Here is a 21,356-nt window from a genome sequence, read left to right as displayed (position 1 = left end):
TGCGAGCGTGTTACATAATATGGCGTTAGAAATATAACATTTCGCACTAAAAAGAGCCTTCAGACAGTTTTGTCATTGCTTGACTGAGTATTGTTTGAAGACGAATTGTAAATGAACAACCGCCAAGAGAAAATACGCTATATTGTACCGTTTTTTGACGATAAATGCGAAAACGCAAATCAAGTGGCTGAAAATGTCAATATTGTTTGTGGTCCTGTGGCTAAGTCAGAATTGACGCAATTCAATGCTTATATAATGTTTCGTCTGTTTCACTTTGTTTCACCATTCCCCAGCAGACCCTGTCATATAGTCTCGTATTAAAGTGAAATAAATTCTTTTGTCACAACTACTAAGCATCCTTGAAGTTTAATCTTTAAAAATAATTTTAAATCTTACATTTTGTGGTTATCTACTGATTGCGTATATGTATATACCTACAAGTATATTATAAGACAACAGACCTCATTTGGCGTAAATAATCCCACAAGTTCTTCAAACCTGGCCAATATTAGGGACCAAGGCGAGGCTTTACCGAGAGATATCGAGTTTGAGTAATGTAATTGTTGTTGTTATAGCAGAATATACTATTTCACATATTCTATTATAATTGTAAATCTTCTTTTCGGATATAAACCCGTATTTGTTCCAGATACTTATAGTGGATTGATTTTGGAACGGAATATCTTAAATTCGGTAGTTGTAATTTCTTCCTAGAAATGGTGAAAACTAATTTCACTGAATATGATTCTTAGCTACTTGATAATAAATACGCCTTTGGAAATCTTCCTGATGAATCTTCTTTCTGAAACCAGCAGGCTACCGACTTCCCGAAACACTACATTGGCTTCATTGTTTCATAAGATAAACGGCCAATTCCAAAAAACAAGGCCTTTACCATTTGCACTTTGTCTAAACTATAGGAAGTGTACTATTAGAACTCTCTATTGCCGGCTCTCTCAATTCTCGCACTGATATCTGATCAGTTTGAATCTAAACAAACGACGTGCCCTAGCTAACGAAAGTGGAGACTGACTCACTTAGACTCGTCAAACTCACCACGTTATGCACTCAAATCACCTTTTTATTCAACTTAAGCAAAAAGTGCTAATGATTTGCGTTGGATAAGTACAGAGCGGTGAGAAAGGTATATGTTTGAAGAACTTGTGAGATCCTTCTAAATATTTTCGGAGGATAAAATTTAAAGAAGCGGCATATTATTAGGAGCTAAAAGAATATTCTCTTGAATTTAAATCAGTTTTGGTATCAGAATATAATGACAAATAGAGTATGATATAGAAATTATTTAAACTAAATGATATACAAGTATATTACGGCGAAGGGAAAAAAATTTTTTTTTTTGCTTAGCCTAAGGGTAAAATTTGTAAAATATAATAAAAGAAAATTTTTAGAAAAAAAAATGTTTTTTAACATATAGAGGCTCACTCACTTTTAAAATGAATTTCGAGTTAAAATTTTAATTTCGTAAACGTAAGTGTTCTAGAAGCTGTGGAGAGTCCTCTTTCTGGCCAATTAAAAGTTATCAACTTAAAAAAATTTTTTGTGGTCATTATTGGGGTTATAAAAAGCGTTAAAATAAATTTTGAGTCAAAAACCGTCAAATTCGGTCATTTTTATAAATGTGAAGAGTTTAAACCAAAAAAATTTTTTTTTTAAACCAAAAGAAATTTTAACTCGAAATTTACTTTAAAAGTGAGTGGGTTTTCCAAAAATTTTTTTTTTATAATCTACAAATTTTACTCAGCTAAGCAAAAAAAAACGAATTTTTTTTTCGCTCCACCCTAAAATATATAATAGTTTTATCTTAATAAAACTGAAGAAAATCTGTGTTTGGTCCACAGTATCTTTGCCTTTAACATAAAAGCACATATATAAGTATCGATTTTACACTCGTATAGTACATTTTTAATATATTGTGAAAGTGTTAGATGGTTTCTTAGAAGTTGTACACGATTCTTTTGGGCGAAGCATTAAGATTTAGTGCAGCGTCAACAACATAGTTCCGTTGACTGTCCAGCGCAACTTAAACCAACTTGCAGCCATTTGTTCATCTGCTGTCCCAAACATATATAAGTACTCTCTGCTGCCTATTCGAGTATATACAAGATGTAGTGTATATTCGCACGTATGCATGTAGCACATTCGTATTCTACACCGATTTTATAGCCACTCTTTTCAATGCCAGCGACTACTTAAAGCAGAGCATCAGCGAAATGAAGATTAATGGTTGCAGTTGGGGAACAATTTAACCGCATTATGCCCTCAAGTATAAAGTATGAAAGTACACAGAAACAGAACCAAAAATGATGTAGGAAAAAGGGCAAATAATAGGCGTGGGTGTGCAGAAGATGCAACACGAAACAAGCGAGGAAAGTGTGGAATGTATATGGCATAACAGCTGCGGCTCCCACGCGAGCGACAAAACGGCAAATGTGCCACAGAGGCAGCGCTTTCTTAGAGAGTAAGACTAAGCTTCTACAGGCACGTGGAAAATTTTGTATGAAGAATTTTTCATGCATTTAAAACTTTATATTTTATTTTTCGAAAGTCGACCCACATATGTATATGTATGTATATGAAATGTCAGCCACTTTGTATTCACTGCTATGTTGTTTTAATTTTAAATACAGCCTACAGTAATATTTCTTAATTTAAAAATTCTATATTTATTATGTAATTTAAATTAATAACGCTGGAAAATTAATTTACAATAGACCCACTTTAAAATGGCGCGTAAAATGTTTAATTTATCGAGCAAAACGCTTTCACAGCACTTACACAAGTGCACTCTACTATTGTCTACTCGTATTTATTGTGTGCGCTAACCTTCCCGCATTTGTTAAGTGAAAAGTTGTGAATTAAAAAGTTTTCAACTTGACCGTTACTGAACCGTTTGCTCGTAAATCAGTTCGGCTCGCTGGCAGCTTGGCTGGCCTATCTCGCATTGTGTGACGCTATTGTGTGTTGTAAGTGTGTGTGCGTATACAGATAAGTGTTAATTGTTCGCAGCTTGTGTGTGTATGTGTGCGTTGTACGCTTTATGCGCGTGTGAGTTATGGCATTCGGGCGCTTTTCTTACACTACTTTCCGCAACGAGTACCAAGATATATGGGTGTGTATATGTGTGCTCAACTTGACCGCCAGCAATAATTCTCGAAACAATACCACCAAAACTATATAATGCTGCTGGTGGCCTTTGCAACTAGTAACCCTTGCAAACTTGCGTTTGTTCTTAAACTTTCGTTATTTGGTATTTGTTGTCATTGGTTGTTTGTTGTGCATAAAATATTGCTAAGCATTTCCTTGCTCTCATTGCCCCAAACAGGATGTGTGTTGAGTTAGATCAATGTTAAAGGCTGTCAATTGCTTTAATGTATAGCAGAAGCCTTGAAATATTATTGCAAATTTGTTGTACTGCCGAGACTTGCATTTATTATTTGAAAAATTAGTTAAATTTGTTCTAGGAATGACACATATTAACAGAAGCTGAGACTGCTGACTATAAAATATTTAGTGATATGTGAGAAACTTAAGTGCTGCGTATAAGTTTTTTGTAAAACCAAGAATTTTTCTTCATATAAATCTTTTTTTTTTTTACAGGTGAATTAAAGCATTCCTAACAAATTTAGTATGATAATATTTCTCTAGAAAAATTCTGACTAGAAAACCATAGATGACGAATTATTAACCAAAGAATTTTATTACTCCAGGTTAGAGTAATAATACTAGTAGATATGGCTTTACGTGACTAAACACTGTTATAATAAACTGTTTAACCCTTATGTTAGTACCCGGGTACCACGGTGTATTTGTGTGAATAGCTTAAAAAAATTCAATATTTCATTTTAAGCTCTCAAATCGTCGTTTTTTAACTTAAAACAAAGCTAATTGTGAGTTCATTTTTTTTATTTTTTTCCACGTTGTTAATTTTTGTTTTTTTAAATTGTCACTGACTATTAATATTTTAAGAAAACATTTTTTTAGAAATTTTTTTTTTTAATAAAATAAACAAAATAATAATAATACTCAGATCGTGGTTGGTACCCCGTTGCTGAAAGACGTCGGTAAAGTTGGTTACTAACATAAGGGTTAAATACTGCAAACATATTATTTACGAACAAAGGCAAAAAACGTTGTAGGCGGTATAAGAATCCCAGTTGTTGCACTTGAGGTTTATTTTTGAAAATCGTTGATACAAAAATTAAAAATTAAAAAAAAAAATGTTTAATTAAGAATTTTGCAATTGTTATTTTATTCAAAATTATAAAAAATAATATATTTTTTTTTTTTAATTTTTAACACATATTTTAGAAAAATATTTTTTTATTTGCGCAATTATTTTGGCTTTTAACATATCTGAGACATAAAGTTTTCTATCTCTTAAGTTTGATCAAACTGGATACAGTGCGCTAAATTTTACTAAAAACGGTTCAGTAGTTTAGGAGTTTACCTTTGACAAGAGGAGAAACGTAATTTTTATTTATGTATATATGAATACATATTTAATTAACTATCTGCCGTTTTTTATTAGCGTGAAATGTATTGAAATTATGCTTAAAAATATAGTATGCCTTTAGCATAAGGGTAGAAATCATTCCAACGAGGACACTGCCTTACTTCCCCCCTCTACTTCAGGAACGCATAACTCAATAAAAAAAAATGGTTTTTAATTAATTTTGTGTACTCTTCAAATATAAATAAACAAATGACAAATAATGGACCGTACAAAAAGCAAATACTTTAGTTTTATCAATTGCCAAAAACACCCTTAAGATATCTGCCTTGATTAGAACAATCCCCAGGAGAACAGCTAATAGTAAACATACTTATCTGTTATAAAGAATGAAAAAGATATCGTTATAACTTTTGAGCAAAGGCATTCTCAAAACTAGTGCTTATTTCAACGTCTCTGACTTTAGAACATAGATTGATTATGTTATGATTGAAGGCATGGAAATGTTAACTCTTACTTATTGGAGGATGTAAAGAGAGTAGGTAATTACATTCAAGATGATGAGATGAGATGAGAAATAAGGATATCCACTTTTGAGTAAACTGAATAAGATTTAAGGAAATGATCAGTTGTATCACTTTCTATGCAAAATATAAAAGTAACTCGAAAAAACGCCCCAAAATTACAACAAACCGTTCCGTTCATTGCAACTCGTGAAGTCTGTCCTGTCGTTCAAGCTTAGTACTTTTTTCAAGCATCCCTAGCCAACAACGCTCCGAACTTGCGCTTCCAACTTTCGTAATTAGTATACCATATTGACATAGATCCTATAAGAAGCTTGAGGGAGTCAGATCATAGATCTCGTAGAAAGCCAATTGGCAGTTTTGTTCATTTCTTGGTATTATTCTCTCGCCAAAATTTCCACATCTAAGCTAAAGCACTCTGATACCTGACATATAACATCCGCTTTTCCTGAATTATGTTAGATTCCTGGGCTAACCAAATAGCTCAAAGCACCCCTGAAACTAAATGTAAGATAGGCAGTTGCTATTGGTAGAACTATCTATTAATACTGAAATACACATTTCAAACTGAGTCTTTCTTTCTCTCTTACTTTCGTTATCTGCTAATAAGATTTAATATATAATATTATGTTGGAATCTCGAAGATCAGTAATGAAGATCTATTATATTTGTTAGAGAAACTTTTACTAAAATCTCTATAACTAACTTTTTGTTTCTATTACAATTTTTGCTTTAAAAAAAAATGACTATAGTTAAAATCGTGTAGATTTTTGTATATATATCCCATTTTTGGAGACTTTATTAAATATTTTAGACTATTACACGTCTATTATCGTGTATTCTTATAAATAAGAAATTGCAAAAAAACAGTACAACAACATTACATTCAATAATATTGTTAAATTTTCATTATTTTACAGGGATCGGATATTTCGCTTGAATCTGCAAAACATAAGTCAATCAATTTGTGAGGTAAGTACACCACAGCAATTTCGATACGAAAACATATGAACGCATTTCTAGAAATAAAAACATATAAATAAATAATACGAACTCGAACGAAAGTAAAATATCAAAGCAACGTTTCTGAGAAAAAGCTCCCAAAGCGAGCAACCGAAACGGCAACGCGATTTGGTAGCGCTGAGCAGCTTCAGCTAAGCAAAAGCCAAAACAGGAAGTGAATCAAACCACGCAACTAAAGAATACATTTCACTTCAGGCACAAAGCAAAAATAAACGAATTCGGACAAACAGATATTGGAAAAACACGGAAAGTTGGGAACATCCACACAAGCGTAACCAACTTAGTCGCAGAGGTAGTAAGCGAAAAGTTAAAAAAATCACAAGAGCGTAAGAGTTTGTAGGTGATTTCAAGTAGAAAACCAAACGGTGGAGGAAGGAAGGTCACAACAGCCAAAGAGTTCAATGGGTATTTGCCGCATATGCTTGGCTTGATTTTCGAGTTGTTTCGTTGCAAACGGCAACACAAGTCGGAAATGCGAAAAGAACGCGCTAGCGACTAAACTGCAGCCAGCAACAAAATAGCACAACAATTGCAACAACAGAAAAAAAAGAGAACTGCAGAAAAGCAGTGCAAAGTGAAAATGTCAGTACCAAAGCAGCGTGAGTCGCCGATTTGACGCAGAGCTGTGCATTTCCTAGAAGCACTCGAAATCGGAATGTCTGTCCGCTTGTGGCGCATAGCAAGCTAAAAAGACAGGTGGATTTCTCTCTCTACTCATACATACATATGTGGTTTGTCTTCTGCGTGCTTGCACTGCTTTATCGCGCTGGCAGACAACATATGCTGCTTGTGTCGTCAACAGAGCGTATACGTAACTGATAAGATGAGGGGGAAAGATAGCTGCGTACATATGTACAAACAGATGTCAATTTGGCTTTTATATTTCTATGTATGTGTTTGCATATTCATGCCTGTTGTAAGTTGTCGACTTTTTGTTGCATGTTGCAAGTTGCGTGCTACATTGCTTAATCATTAAATGCAGTGTTCGTTGCTTTTGTAGGTAGCCGTATCAATGTGACAGCAGCCAATGCTTTGTAGTTGTCGGCTTTGGAAGCAGTTATCAGTCGATTTAAAATGTGTGAGAGTTCGAAATGCACAAAAAACGAAGTTAGCAAAAAATTGTTTTGGGAAGTGAGTTGGTAATTTATTAAAAAAAAGGTGAAATGAAAATGTTTAAATAAAAACACTAAATAATATAATTTAATATTTTATATTTAATACATTTTTTATTGTTACCTGCTCCTTATTACATAGAAAAAGCTTTTCGTATAAATCTTTTAACAAAGGAAAAAATCGTATGAGTTCAAGGCGACTTATCTTGGAGCTGACATTTTTTAGATGAAACTCTTGTTTGAGGAGCACATCTCCATAATTTTATTTTTACTGACTTATAGCTCTAGAAAATCCTTCAATTTGTTTTTATTGCCAATTAAATTAACAGTTTTAAAATTTCTATAAAATTATCACTACACATTTTCATATACATATCTGCCCAGTTATATATATTTTTGGGCGTTAAGTTCAATTGTATTATAAAGCTTTTCATTTGGAAGGAGCCTAGGCACGTCTTCATGCATTGTACGAAATTTGAAGACTCTCATGAGTCATGAGCCTAAAAATACTACTCACTATACTGTTGATAGTAGTTTTTTTAAGCTCGTGTTTAGGTCGTTTAAAAATTAAAATTTTTGAATGAGTAGAATAAAGTAGCGAAACGACCAAATACTCTATCATCAGAACGATGATCTCTCAGCTGCGAATATTTAGCTTCTAAGTCGAGACCAAACAGGGTGGATTATAATTTATTTTTAGAATATGTTTGAATATGTTTAAGGTCACGTACTTTTCTCTCAAAAATTGATTTGAAAGCACGCTGAAATTAATACGAAGTTAAGCCACTTCCAAACGTACTTAAATTTTTCTTAAAAAACTTATATATTTACCTACAATTTTTCAATTAAAAAACAAAAACAGTTATAAGTGGCAACAAATGATGCTGCGGCTATAGTTGTTCCGTTGACATTGCCACATATTTAAACGAAAAAAAAAAAATTTTAAACAAGAATAACGTTAATTTCGGTTGAACCGAAACTATAATAGAACTTGATTTGGATCGTTCAGCCTGTACGGCAGCTATGTGTCATAGTGTGCCCAGCTAAGAAATTTCTACGAAAATTGCACCATTGCTAAAGGCAACAATCCATTCCAAACTTGTTGAAGAGATCTCGTCAAATGCAAAGTTTTCCATATAAGCACTTGATTTCGATCGTTCAGTTTGTATGACAGCTCTATGATATAGTGATCCAAGCTGCAAAAAAAATTCTCCGGAGATTGCACCATTGGAAAAAAAGGATATGTGCAAAATTTCAGATCAATATCTCAAAAACTAAAATACTAGTTCGCGTATATACAGAAGGAGGGTTAAATCGACTCAACTCGTCATGACGAGCATTACATATAAACAACACAAACAAACTCTAATGAAAAAAAAATTCCTTATTAGGTTAATCAAAGATAATCTCGGATCAAGTTTGAGCACAATACACTACCGTTATAATGTTGCATAAGCCTAAAGCTTATATGGATGTGTATGTGTGCCTAAAGAAACATGCAAATATTTATTTATACTTTCCTTTTTTCAAATCGTGATACAATTTCTACCAAACATACACACATATACAAAAATACACATTTGAATTAACTGCCATGCATAGCGGCACGTTCCGGCAATGCGCACCAGCTAAAGCAACAATTGAAAAATGCTAAACAACAATTTATGATAAAACAACAACAAACATGCTAAAATAACAAGCGTGCGACCAAAAAATAAAAAATAAAAAAACGTTCGAAAGAGCAGCGAATTCGCTAATACAAGCACAAGCGCTCACAGACACATACACACACACACGCACACACATAAGCACTAATATAAAATGTATGCGTGTACACGAAATAAAATGGTTGCATAAAGCGATTGGTAAAAGCTTTGAACGCTATTGAATGCGTCGCCATTTAAAATGTCATTTGGTATTTTGCTCACGTTACACGCTTGTTTATTTAATTCGATTTTTCGTTGGCGCTACCCGCAACCCTGACCCCCAAAATTTCAAAAAATCCAATACGGCGCGGCAGCAGAGCAAAAAAAGAAAATCATTGCTGTGTTCTTCTTTAGAGCTACAGTTCGGTATGTGAGCGTTGGGGGTGGGGCAGCCACCCGACTTGTGCTCGACGGTTGCAGACACCAGCAGCGGCGTATTGAATACAAAATACAAAATTACAAATCGAAATATTTTCTTTGTACCAACTACCATATACATTTATATATTATTTCTGTTTTTTTTTTTTTAATGTATATAATAGTTTTGCAATGAATATGCATTTTTGCTTGTATTTGCGCTGCTCTTTGTTAGTTTATATTTATTTTTTGTTCTTTTTCCTTACTTTAATTGTATATGTATACATTTATATATTATTTCTGTTTTTTTTTTTTAATGTATATAATAGTTTTGCAATGAATATGCATTTTTGCTTGTATTTGCGCTGCTCTTTGTTAGTTTATATTTATTTTTTGTTCTTTTTCCTTACTTTAATTGTATATGTATGTGCCGGTGAAAAGTCGCTTTGAAAATGCCATTTCTTGCTTGTGCTACGTGCACAAATTTTCAATATTTGTTGTTGCTGTTGTTATTAATTTTTCGATCGGCACGTTTTTAAAAATTGTATTATGCAAGCAAGAAAATTGATTTTACTTCGGCGACTAAACGGAAAAATAAAAGTAAAATAATTACTCAGTGTTGGTAATGCTGGCGAGTTGAGAAAAATTAGCAAAATTTTAAAAGTGGTTTGATGTATGAAAATTAATATTATGCCATATTTTGACTTTTGTAGATAATATATATATAAAACTAATATTTTTCTTTATAGAACTAATAACTATATATATTTTTGGTTATGATGCCACCAAATTGGTTTGGACTATTTGAATTTGAATGAAACGGTCAACTTTGCCATGTGCTATACAATATTTATTAATATATCATTTCGATGATTAGTCGTTCGGTTTAGGATGAATATAACTAACAGACCTATGTTTGGCAATATGTTCTCAAATAAATTACATTTATATAAGTTTTCGCAACAACAAAATTGAAAAAAGCACTTACCGAACAAATATCAGGGACGAAAATATTCATATGCGGAAACACATATATTTAAAGATTAAAATTCATGAATATATTTGCTTACGAAAATTAAAAGTGTATATGTCTTCTAAAACATATAATTTTATTATTAATACTATAGCGTTAAAGCTTTAATAATAGAAAAATTTTATAAGTGTTTTGAAATTTTTATATAAATTTTCTTTAATAAAAATTCGTTACAAATACATATATTGAAAACATGGTAAACGAAATACCTATCTCCTTGGCTTGTTCTTGGTTAGTTTGTCGAAAAAATAAATAAAATTAAGTAAAAACGTTAACCTCGGTTGCAACCAAGCTATAATACCCTTCACAAATAAAAAAATTTCCAAACAAGAATTTAATTTTGATCATTCAGTTTGTATGGCAGCTATATGCAATAGCTGTTACAAACATCGTGACATTATTAAGCAATACAGATTCAGTCATGTCAAAAACTTTTCCAAAAAAAAAAAAAAATATTAGCCATTTTTAATGAAGTTATATTGGCTTATAACTATATTCGTGCGAGTTTTTTTTTAATTTGAACGCAAACAATATACAACGGTATCTCTCAATGTATTGCCCAACCGAAACTATAAAATTGTCCATATTACTCGACATTCGTAAACTTCATCTTCAAGGAACTGCAAGAATGAGTGAAGCCAATTTTTCATATCCTGTTCTGATATGAACCGTATTCCAGTGTGGGCGTTCTGAAATAACCCTCAAAAATGATAAACAGAAGGAGCACGGTCTGAGTTATAAGGCGGGTGAGGTAAGACTTCCCAGCCGCTGTTTTCTGAATAGCTTTTAACCAGTCTTGCAAGATGAGGTCGGGCGTTGGCATGTTGGAAAATTATATCCTCGTGTCTAATCACAAATTCCGCACGTTTTATTGGCAACCGTTCGCTTCAATTTGATGTGTTGTGGTGAGTAGCATTCCCATTAACGGTTTCACCTGGTTTTATAAGCTCATAATACAGCACACCCCTCTGATATCACCAAATATAAAGCATTACCTTTGGGTCATTGATTTTCGGCTTTGCCGTAACTTCAGCTGGCTGGCCAGGTTTCACAAAGATATGATCATCTTTCAACGTCTCTTGGCGTCAATTCGTATGACTCCTAATTTCTTTGAGTGTACATACGAGTATATTGCTGATTATCTTGTGTTTGGCAATAATCTTCAACGAGTAGTGCTTCCAGTTTATCATTTTAAAACTTTTTTGACCGCCCAAGACGTTTTTCGTCTGCCAAGCCAAAATCATTACTCTTGGTACGTTCGTTCAGCTAGATCATGTTCACCACAAACTTCAAGCAAAATACGATTGCTTTCAGCTGAGCTTTCATATTAAGGTAATGAAGAAAAACTCTCTGCAAAAATACTTTGTCATGAACACAAAGTTTGACATACCTGAGTGAAGAAAATTACTGTGTCTCTGTCAAAAAAACTCTCACACAAAACCTAGTAGCCGTTTGGCGATGACATTCAATGTTTAGTTCTATCTATTTGTCTTATAAATAATTGCAGGAACCAACCAAAACGGAGAAGAGAAGCACACCCAAGCATTTTCGAAAGATGACAATAAAAATTATAAACATTTCGGTTACTGCTTGTTCGAAGACAATTCTTACATTAATCAAATTCAAAACATATAAGCTCGTTCCGACTTTAACCTCGGCCGAAAAACTTGAATACTTTTATTTGGAATTGGTTTCAAATATTTTTAAAATTAAATTATTAAATGAAATTTACTTCAGTTTTACTATTTAAGTTTAGAACTATTGTTGGCTTCCAAAATGATTTTGATGTATTGAACGTCGAATTCTATGGCAACCTTTTCTGCGCGAAATTTTGCGGTTTTTTTAGAGAGAAAACTGGCCCAACTGTTGTGAGACTGGGTAACTAGAAGCTATACTGAGTTTGTTTGCTTTGAGATTAACATACTCAGATCAACTTAATAAATCTTGAGTAGACAGGAATGCCAAAAACCTTATGATTTGCAACTCATATATTTCCCAATAATTCGCAAAAAAGGGGTATTCTGTGACTGTGGAAATATAAAAATTTGCAAAAAAAATATTCTTAAAATTGAAATATATTACTGAGATAAACATTTGTTTTAACTGCGCTTCAAAAAGTTTTAAAAATTTATATGATAACAAAAATTCATAATTTTAATTCAAAAATTTAGTTAAAGTTTCTTTACTGTTGGATACCTACTTGTATGTAATAATATAATACATTATGCTCTTTTATCTTTTGCCCGCCAACAAATCACCCAAATCTGCAATATTTCTAAAATAAGCATAAACTAAAAATTTCTCTTATCCTTCAACAATTTGTAATCAAATTTACATTTGCCCCGGAGAGGCCGACAGCATTACGAAAAAAGAGAAACACCTTTAAGCCATAATTTATGCCACAAAATGCGCTTAAAAGTACAAAGTGCAAATGCATTTGAATGCAAAATGCACAAATTGCCCGGAAGCGCACAAGCTACGACCTTACAACGGTTACGCCCATCAGCGTTTATTTATGCCGCTCTTGCTCCTGCACTTTGTTCGCACAATTTGCATACCCCCACGCTCTGCCCTTCACTCAATGCGCTTCTGATTCAGCCATCGATGCTGAAATATATATGTAAATTGTTTCTGAAAATCAGAAGGAAAAAAAACTCGAGCGTTTAAATAACTGACCGAATTTACTCGCAGGAGAGCAGGAGTGACACAGGAAGTATGTAGACCTCTTTATTCTTGTAAATAATGGCACTGCCAGCTGTCGCCTTGCATGCTCGGTAATACTTTAACACATTTGTGCTTTATATATTAATACTTTTTTGCTGTTATTTTTGCTTTTTGCATTGCATTGCTTTCATTACTTGGCTGCTGCTGCTACATCGCGTCTGTTGACTTCTGATTTTTCCGATTTCTTTCTTACATTGCTGAATGCTTATTACTTGGCGCTTGACTGCCTATGCATTTTCGATTGCTTGCCGACCAATTGAGTCGCCATTTCATTTGCTCATTTCCACACTTATTTTTTCGATTTTTTTTTTGTTTGTGTATCGACTGCGCTAGTCTCTGAGCTGTCTTTCTGGCTGCTGACGCCAATCGGTTGGTAATATTTTTCCCACCATTACGGACCATTATCGCATTTGGGTATGCCAGCAGGAGTTCAAAGTGAGATGGAGTGTAAGAAGTTAAAGGACGAAAGAAAAAAAGGATGATGAAGAAGGGAGAAGTAGAAGATAGCGGAAAGAAGTAGCAAAAAGCAGCAAAAAAAGTGGACTAAGAGGATATTGGCTTCGAGAAAAGTGTAAGCAAAACTTGATATATGTGTGTATGAGTGCACTCACTACAGTCTAATGACTTCGTCTTCAACTATCAATATCCTCTTCCGTTTTTAGTTCAAGTTCAGCTTTTATTACTTTTTCATTTGCCACATTTCAGTTTGAATTTTTTCCTTAACTCATTTCGCATCTCACCAATACCTCGCACAATTTGTTCTTGCAGTTTTTGTTATGCTTTCTATCTTTAACAGTAAGTTCTTTCTACTTTAGCTCAGCAGCAATCTTATCATTACATACAAGCTAGTATATGCGAATGTATATGTGTATGTGTTTGTCTGCATCTTTCATCTTGCGCCTCGATAGCACTCAACTTTTTCATTTCTGCAAGTTTATTTTTTTGTCCATCCGTTCGAGTTTTGCTTTCTCTGCTCCAGCAGTTTGGTATTAAGCCGCGATAAGTGCGAGCTAGTAGAGATACTAACGTTCAAGAGCTGAATTGAAGTGGGCGTACGAGCGTCGAGAAGATATCCTCCATTGCACTTGAGTAACTGCTCCACTATGTATACATCCTTAATGCACATACAAACACACAGACACATAAACTCACATATATAGGTACATTCAAGTTGCGGCATCAAATACTGACTGGCAGACAGGAAAGTATGCAAGTAGTGCTAAATAAACATACAATAAGTAACGGGTGTCCATATTCACATGTGTTACGCACACAAACACTTAGATATCTATGTGTGTGTGTGCTTCGTAGATGCTGGTGTTTTGTATTATATTTGTCAAGTTATTCTTTTTTTTTTTTGTTTTTGTGTGAGTGCGGCTACCACAGTTTTTATTGAGTCATGCCAACATATGGGCTAACGAAATTGACTACCACAACAAATGAAAGTGTGTCGAGTGTCCGTGTGTCTGTCTGTCCCTTTGGTTGCTTATGCAACTTTAAGTGTACGTGAAATATGAATTTTCATATAATATGAATTTCTAGCTATGGAAGAATATTGGTGTGATTTGGATAAGTCAGTAAATGTGCTACTAAAATATTGATTGAAATAGAAAATAATATTGTACTTTAATAGAAACGTAGCACAGCCACTGCTGTGATATGCCGACTCTTCAAGCACATCTGCTACAAATCTATATTATGTATAGACATTGATTTGTTTCATGGAAATTTTATCAATAATATTAAATCCAAGAAAAATCCATTTGTTAGAATAAGGTATAATGAGTTATACCAGTGTCTTTTTATTAAAGCATGCAGTAGCAAAGTTAGTTTTCAATGTACTATATATAAATATGAAAGAAGTTGTGCTCTTCGCTTAGTTTATTGCTCATATTCTTTGCTAAAATTTCAGAAGCCGAGCTTGATATACATACATACTTATGTATTTTCATATGTATTATACAAGGGTACTGATCAAATGCTTTGTTATTTTATTAAATATGCGTCTTACAGAGTTTTTCTAGTCTAGAGGTCTGAAATGCGACCAGTTTAGACAACTATTTTTTTTATCATTTACTTATATTTCAAGAGTGCACACAAATAATTTCAAATAAAATATATAAAAAATTTCATAAAATGTACACGTCTCTGTCATCACGGTTTCTGCCTTTGTGATTCACTTTATAAAGAAAAACATTACGCATTCTTGATACATAGGAACAAGAATACAAATTATCGTATGAACCAACGAAAAAATCGAGAAAAAAATCATATCCCAACCCAAAATATGGGTATATTTTGAACATATATTTAAACTTTCCGGAATTTTTTTTTTTAACTATTAAGGAATATAAATTTTTAGTTTTTGGTGGTTTATACTTGTACTATAGAAATATACACATGCCGAATTCCAAATATATCGATTCATTAGAACTTGAGAAATCGTAATGGCCGTATTGAAAAAAATTTAAAATATTAAATTCGCAAAATATTGCTGTAGATAGGAATCTTATGATCCAAAGCAAATTAAAAGAAATAAAATCCAAAGAAGACAAAGAATAGATTTCGAGGTCTAAATGTAAATCTGCGACACTGTTATTCAGTACTGTTCGGAACAAACAGACCAAGTGGACAGCATCAAGTTTTCTATCATGCGAGTAAAAATTTGCATATCATGACACTAATTATAATATATGTATGCACATGAATAGAATTGGAAAATTATATTTTCCATGACTGAAATATAAGGTAATTTGTAAAAAGTATTTTGGAAAAACTGTTATGTCGATTAGATACATTAGAAGCGACATATTGAGCACATTAATTAATATCACTAACTAGAAGAACTGATTTCGCAATTACTAGATTTTCTATACTTATAGCAAATAACATGAAATTATACGTTCATTGGTCCATAATTAGGTGATATATTTTTGAAAATGTAATTTCATATCACCGTTCAAATAGAATAACTGATTTTAAATGACAAAAAAGTGGGACAGTCGATTTTCACCATCTTAAGGAGAATTTTTCACAAACAATAATATTCTCCATAGATAGAAACTCTGGGGCTGGCGTTGTTCTCATGCAACACAATTACTCTCCTATTAGCCAACGCTGGCTGCTTTTGGGCGTTTGTCTCCTTCATATGGTCTGATTGTTCTTAGTACAGGTCCCAGTTAAGAGTTTGGCCGTAGGGAAGCAGCTCATAGAAGAAGATTTTCTGCCAATTCCACCAAATACATAGCAAAACTTTTCTGACCATCGATTCGACATAAACCGTGATTGGCTGTTATAATATCAGGACCATTAACACTATTCACAATTTCAGCCACCTGTCTCGCATTTTCGCCTTTATCGAAGTAAAACTATAAAATATGGTGTATTTTATCTTTGCTGGTCTCCACCTTGGATGAGTGTTTAAACAACACTGAGTCCAGTAAGCAAAAAACAGTCTGAGAATAACTACGGCAGGTACAGATTACTAAAAGTATCTCTTGGATTTGTTATTACTATACTTTACATAATTAATATTTTCCAATAAGCTAAACGCCAGATTCAAATTTTCAGCTCGATTTTAATTATCTTAATACCTTAACCTCTGATTCAATTGATTAACAAACTTAAAAAATTTCTCTTTTTAACTTTCATTTATGTAAACAATTTTATTTATTACTTAGCAACATTGAATTTGTCAATAAATTTAATTATTATCATTATAGTATAACAGATTCTCAGTAAAATTAATTATAAAAAATAACACATAAGGAGAAGAGTTACTGTTTAAGCCAGTTATTTGGGCTGCTGTGCCTCATTTAAAAACTACTAAACTACTAACTCTAAAATTTAGCAAATTTTGCGCGTCTAAGCTGCGAAGCTTCCAACCGTTAATTGGAAAATATTAATAATTTTTACAAGAAAATATATATTATAGGTTGTAGTATAACTACCTATGATTACCATTAGATTATATATATCTTTAATAACTTTTTCCTTCTACCTATTTTCTATTTGCAGCGCGATGTGCTCATATTGGAACCATCCGGTTCAGATATACTCAGTTGTGTTTCGAAGGGCAAACGAGAGGTATGTTGACAAATACTAAACAATATTTAAAATATAAATGAATGAAAACTATATAAAAAGAGCTAAACAATTATAACATATAACATATATTCAATAAACATAACAATAAAGAGCTTGTCACTAAAATTTAATGTGTAAACAATTTAAATTTTAAACGCATGTAAAACATAAACCCTACAAGTTTTATGAAACAACAACATATACATATAAATATGTACCCAACCAACCACTTACATATTTAGTTGATAAAACAACTATGTAAACAAAGGAACACAAGTGTATTAAACAAAAAGCGAAAAACTTTCAAAATTAGCAATAAAAACAATTTCACAAATTTTTCACACATTTTGGCAATTAAAATTTAACTGGAAATATTTAACATATATGCAATTGTGTTTTTTCTCTCTCTCTCTCCCCTCCGCTCACAAACGTTATATTTTCCAACTTGTTTTATGTTTTTTTTTTGTTTTTTGCTATTGTTGTTTTCACGATTTCTTTGCTTTGTGTGTGTGCTTTAACTTTCATTTTTGGTGCAACGAAAATAAAATTAAATAAAAAAATACAAAAACAATACAAATAATATGACAACAAACAACTGTAAATGATGGCGACAACAATAACAAACACCTTGCACACACCCATGGCCGACAACTTACTTCAAGAAGGTGGAATGCCGCAATCACATACGCGTTATACAACCAATGGAGTCGGGCTCGCGTCTGTATGTGTGCGGCACGAATGCGCACAATCCGAAGGACTACGTGATAAATGTGAGTATAGAAAATTTGGTAAGCGTGAAATGAAACCATAATAAAGTAAATATGTATATAGTATATATTTACTTATAAGTATACTTAAGTATATGGAACTGAACAATTTAAGAATACACTTGTATGACGTTGTTTGGTTGTTTTTGTTGTTGTGCGTCAAATAACATATACACGCATGCATATGTATATAGTATACCACATAGGAATTTAGGGAATCGCTAACAATTTAGGGCAGCCGCTTTGTTGTTATTTTATAGCGTTAGCAGTTGACTTTGTGTAGCCACAACTGCCCAATATATTTGTCAATACACAAACACACACATGCACTTGTATGTATGTATGTGTCTAACGGTGTGTGACATTGTAGAGGTACATTTGTACATTGATTTCATTTGTTTGGCATTGTTGCCGCAGTGGCATGTGCGCTTTTGGCCGTTTTGTTGGCAAACTAATATGCGGTGCGGCCGAAAATGCCAACACACATACCTTAAGCTGCTCATACGTACCTCATGCTTATCACACACACACCTCTCCCGCTTACGGCAAATGTACACACACACATGTACAAGTATGTGGACAAGTGTACACATCTACTATTTACCGTTATTCGGGCAGCACGGTGTGGTATGTGTAATAAATGAGCACAAATAAACCTGGATTAGTTTGTTGCGCCACAAAGCAAGGTCACACACACACTCATGCATACTCACCCTTCGCTAAATTGTGCATATGTATGTATGTGTGTGAACAATGCTCGAAGATTAGTTGGGCGGTCAGGACCGTGGCAATGTTTAGCATTAAATTAAAGTCACTATGTGGCAAATGTCTTCGATTTAATTGCGTTGTGGAAATTTATTTAATGCTCCTTAGCTTAATGTAAACACACATCTGCACACATTTGTGTACATAATGAAAATCTGTGAATTTGTAACAGCTTTAGTTGCTTAATTTATGGCAAAGGCGATTATGTATACGCTCAGCTATTAGTGGCTTGGCGTAAATTTCATTACGAAATTTCTAAAATTTTTTGAAATATATAAATTTATTGCAAAATATTTAAAATTTTGGAAAAAAAATTTAATTTTGCACATTACTGTAGATAGAGAAAATATTACAAAAAAAAATTGTTTAAATAATTTGATTTAGTTTTTGGGTAAAATATAATGAAATATTTAAAATTCAAATTTAAAAAAAATTTAATTTTGCATATTACTGTAGCTGGAGAAAATATTACAATAAATAAATTTATTATTTTTTGGAGTTTTAAACCAAAGCAATTATATAGTAAAATGGCTCTTTGTATAAACAATGTATTTTTCTTACGAATAACCATTTATTTCGTAACGCAGCCTTCATTTTAAAACTTATGCAGTTTCCATATAAAGAACTTTCTCTCAAAAAACATGTTTGAGATAAGTCTCTGGCAAGTGACCCAAGTAGTTATGTTTTAAAATAAGACATATTGATAGTAAGCTCGTTCAATGTACCAGAGTGTCACCATTTATTCGTTAATAATCTTCCAAAATGATCGATGTGGTCGCTGTAATAGAACCGACGTGAACAAGACTTTAAGAACCAACCGTCACCTTCAATTGAATGGCGAAAATAGCTAACTAAAGTCTCATCATTTATACTTTCAGCAGTTTATATGCTATTTAGTGAGATTTTTTTAGCCATTAGAAAGTTAGGACGACTCCATGTGCTGCTTAAGTTAAAAGCTTTAAATATTTGTTCATTCATCTGTTTTAAGTTAATATTTTCGAGCATTTCTAGTCTCTAAGGTCTAAGTTTGACAATTATATCCTGAGAATATCAATCTGAAACTTTGTATACTTCCTTTTCACACCAAGATGCTGCTTGTTTGTCTGAACCACCGATATCGGACAACTATAGCACATAACTGCCATACAAATTGACCGATCCAGCTCAAGTCCTTGTATGGAAAATGTTTTTACTTGAAATGGTATCGGAAATCAAGTTTTTGTTCACCTTTGAAGAATATTATAGCTTTTGAGAGAACAAAATTAAGTTAAATATCTTTTTATAAGTTAACATTTTTTCTTAGTTTTTAGGCTATTCTACACATTAAATAACCTTAAAATGTACTTTAAGCCAAAAATATAATATCGATTTTTTCAAAATGCTAGACTGTCTTAAGCTTAAGCTCTAAGCTTACAATATGAGTGGGATCTAATTTGGCTGTCTTCAATTAGATAGATCTTTCCTATGGCATCTAATTTCTGAAACGCCAAGAAGGCAGTTACCATGATTATTTTAGACATTCGACAACTACTTTGCAATAAAGGAAATTTAAAAAAATAATTTCGCAACCTTTCGGAAAAAATGTTATGGCTGGCCAAACAGCAGGGTTGCATTAGATTAAAAATCTTAAGACAAAACTCAAACAAAGTCAAAAATTACTTAGCTATAAAGAGACTCTTTAGGCTTGATAAAATTAAGGTGGGTAAAATAATTATTGCAAGATGTATTGCTAGATACGCTCAAACCTTAGTAGGTGAAGAAAAACTTTTGTAAGCATTATTTATTTAACTTTTGAGCTAAAGAACCTTAATAAAAAAGTGAAATAAATTTTAATATATGCAATTGGAGCTAGAAATTTATTCATAAAACGTTACTATATATAGCGTCCCCTCAAAACAGCACATAAACCATGCCTTGTCAGTGCGTAATTGCCACTGTCAGTTGTGTTAACCTTTAATTTCTACAAGCAGTCAAAGACTTAGATAAGAACAAAACAAAAACAACTCCAACAGCATAAACAACCGAGCTACGAGTGTTTTTTCTTTATGCCACCTTTACGTCTATTTGTATTCCCAACACCAACTAATGCGTTTACTTTGTTTTTCTTTGCCGGTGTGTTGTGCTGCTGGTTGAATGCCTTCACCAAAACTCAACAACGCTGAAATTGCTGACGACGATATGGAACTGCACACACACACATATATATATATTTATGCTTATTATTTGGCCCGCAGGCGAACTTAACACATTTACCCAGATCGGAGTACGTGCCCGGCATCGGTTTAGGCATTGGCAAGTGTCCCTACGATCCCGCCGATAACTCCACAGCAGTTTATGTGGAGAAAGGCAATGCCTTCGGATTACCAGCGCTGGTAAGTTAAGGGAAAGAAATAAAATAACGGCGGAAAAATAGGTAGAAAGAAAATAAGAAGCTGCAAAATTGTGAACCAAAAAAAAAATGTGTAGTTGTTTTTGTAAGTACAACAAACATGCTGTAGCTGCTGGTATACATATATCGAGCGCTTATTACCAGCCAACTTCAATTGCAACAACAATAAAATTTACAAAAATGCCATTAAAGTGGAAGCATAAGTAAAGAAAAGAACGAAGTGGCGCAAAGACAAAAATGCCAAAAGAAAGAAAAAATGTCAATTGTGTAATAAAATTTGCTAAAGAAGGCCAACACAAAATGCGGCTTTGGCCATGTCCTTAACAGCTGCGGCAATGGCCGCCATTTCCGGCGCACAGCCTGCCGCACTGCACCGCACGATTTCAAAATGTGTCAAGA

At 33.1% G+C, this 21,356-nt stretch overlaps 1 protein-coding gene across 2 annotated transcripts in view; it reads left to right on the top strand.

Annotated features, from left to right (window-relative positions):
• Positions 1 to 21,356, top strand: part of LOC106620967 (semaphorin-2A) — a 220,764-nt gene that overhangs the window by 168,479 nt on the left and 30,929 nt on the right. Inside the window, exons 4-7 of one of the 2 annotated variants that reach the window (XM_036363458.2) lie at positions 5,916 to 5,967; positions 16,968 to 17,036; positions 17,702 to 17,806; positions 20,803 to 20,940. In XM_036363458.2, coding sequence (XP_036219351.2) covers positions 5,916 to 5,967; positions 16,968 to 17,036; positions 17,702 to 17,806; positions 20,803 to 20,940 — 364 coding nt within the window. Of the gene's footprint in view, positions 1 to 5,915; positions 5,968 to 16,967; positions 17,037 to 17,698; positions 17,807 to 20,802; positions 20,941 to 21,356 lie in introns of both variants that reach the window. The other variant, XM_036363457.2, reaches the window with a different exon arrangement.

This window comes from Bactrocera oleae, chromosome 4 (assembly GCF_042242935.1).
Source record: "Bactrocera oleae isolate idBacOlea1 chromosome 4, idBacOlea1, whole genome shotgun sequence".
NCBI classification, from domain to species: domain Eukaryota; kingdom Metazoa; phylum Arthropoda; class Insecta; order Diptera; family Tephritidae; genus Bactrocera; species Bactrocera oleae.
The sequence above is the reverse complement of the archived record's forward strand: the minus strand, read 5'-3'. Positions and strand labels throughout refer to the sequence as shown.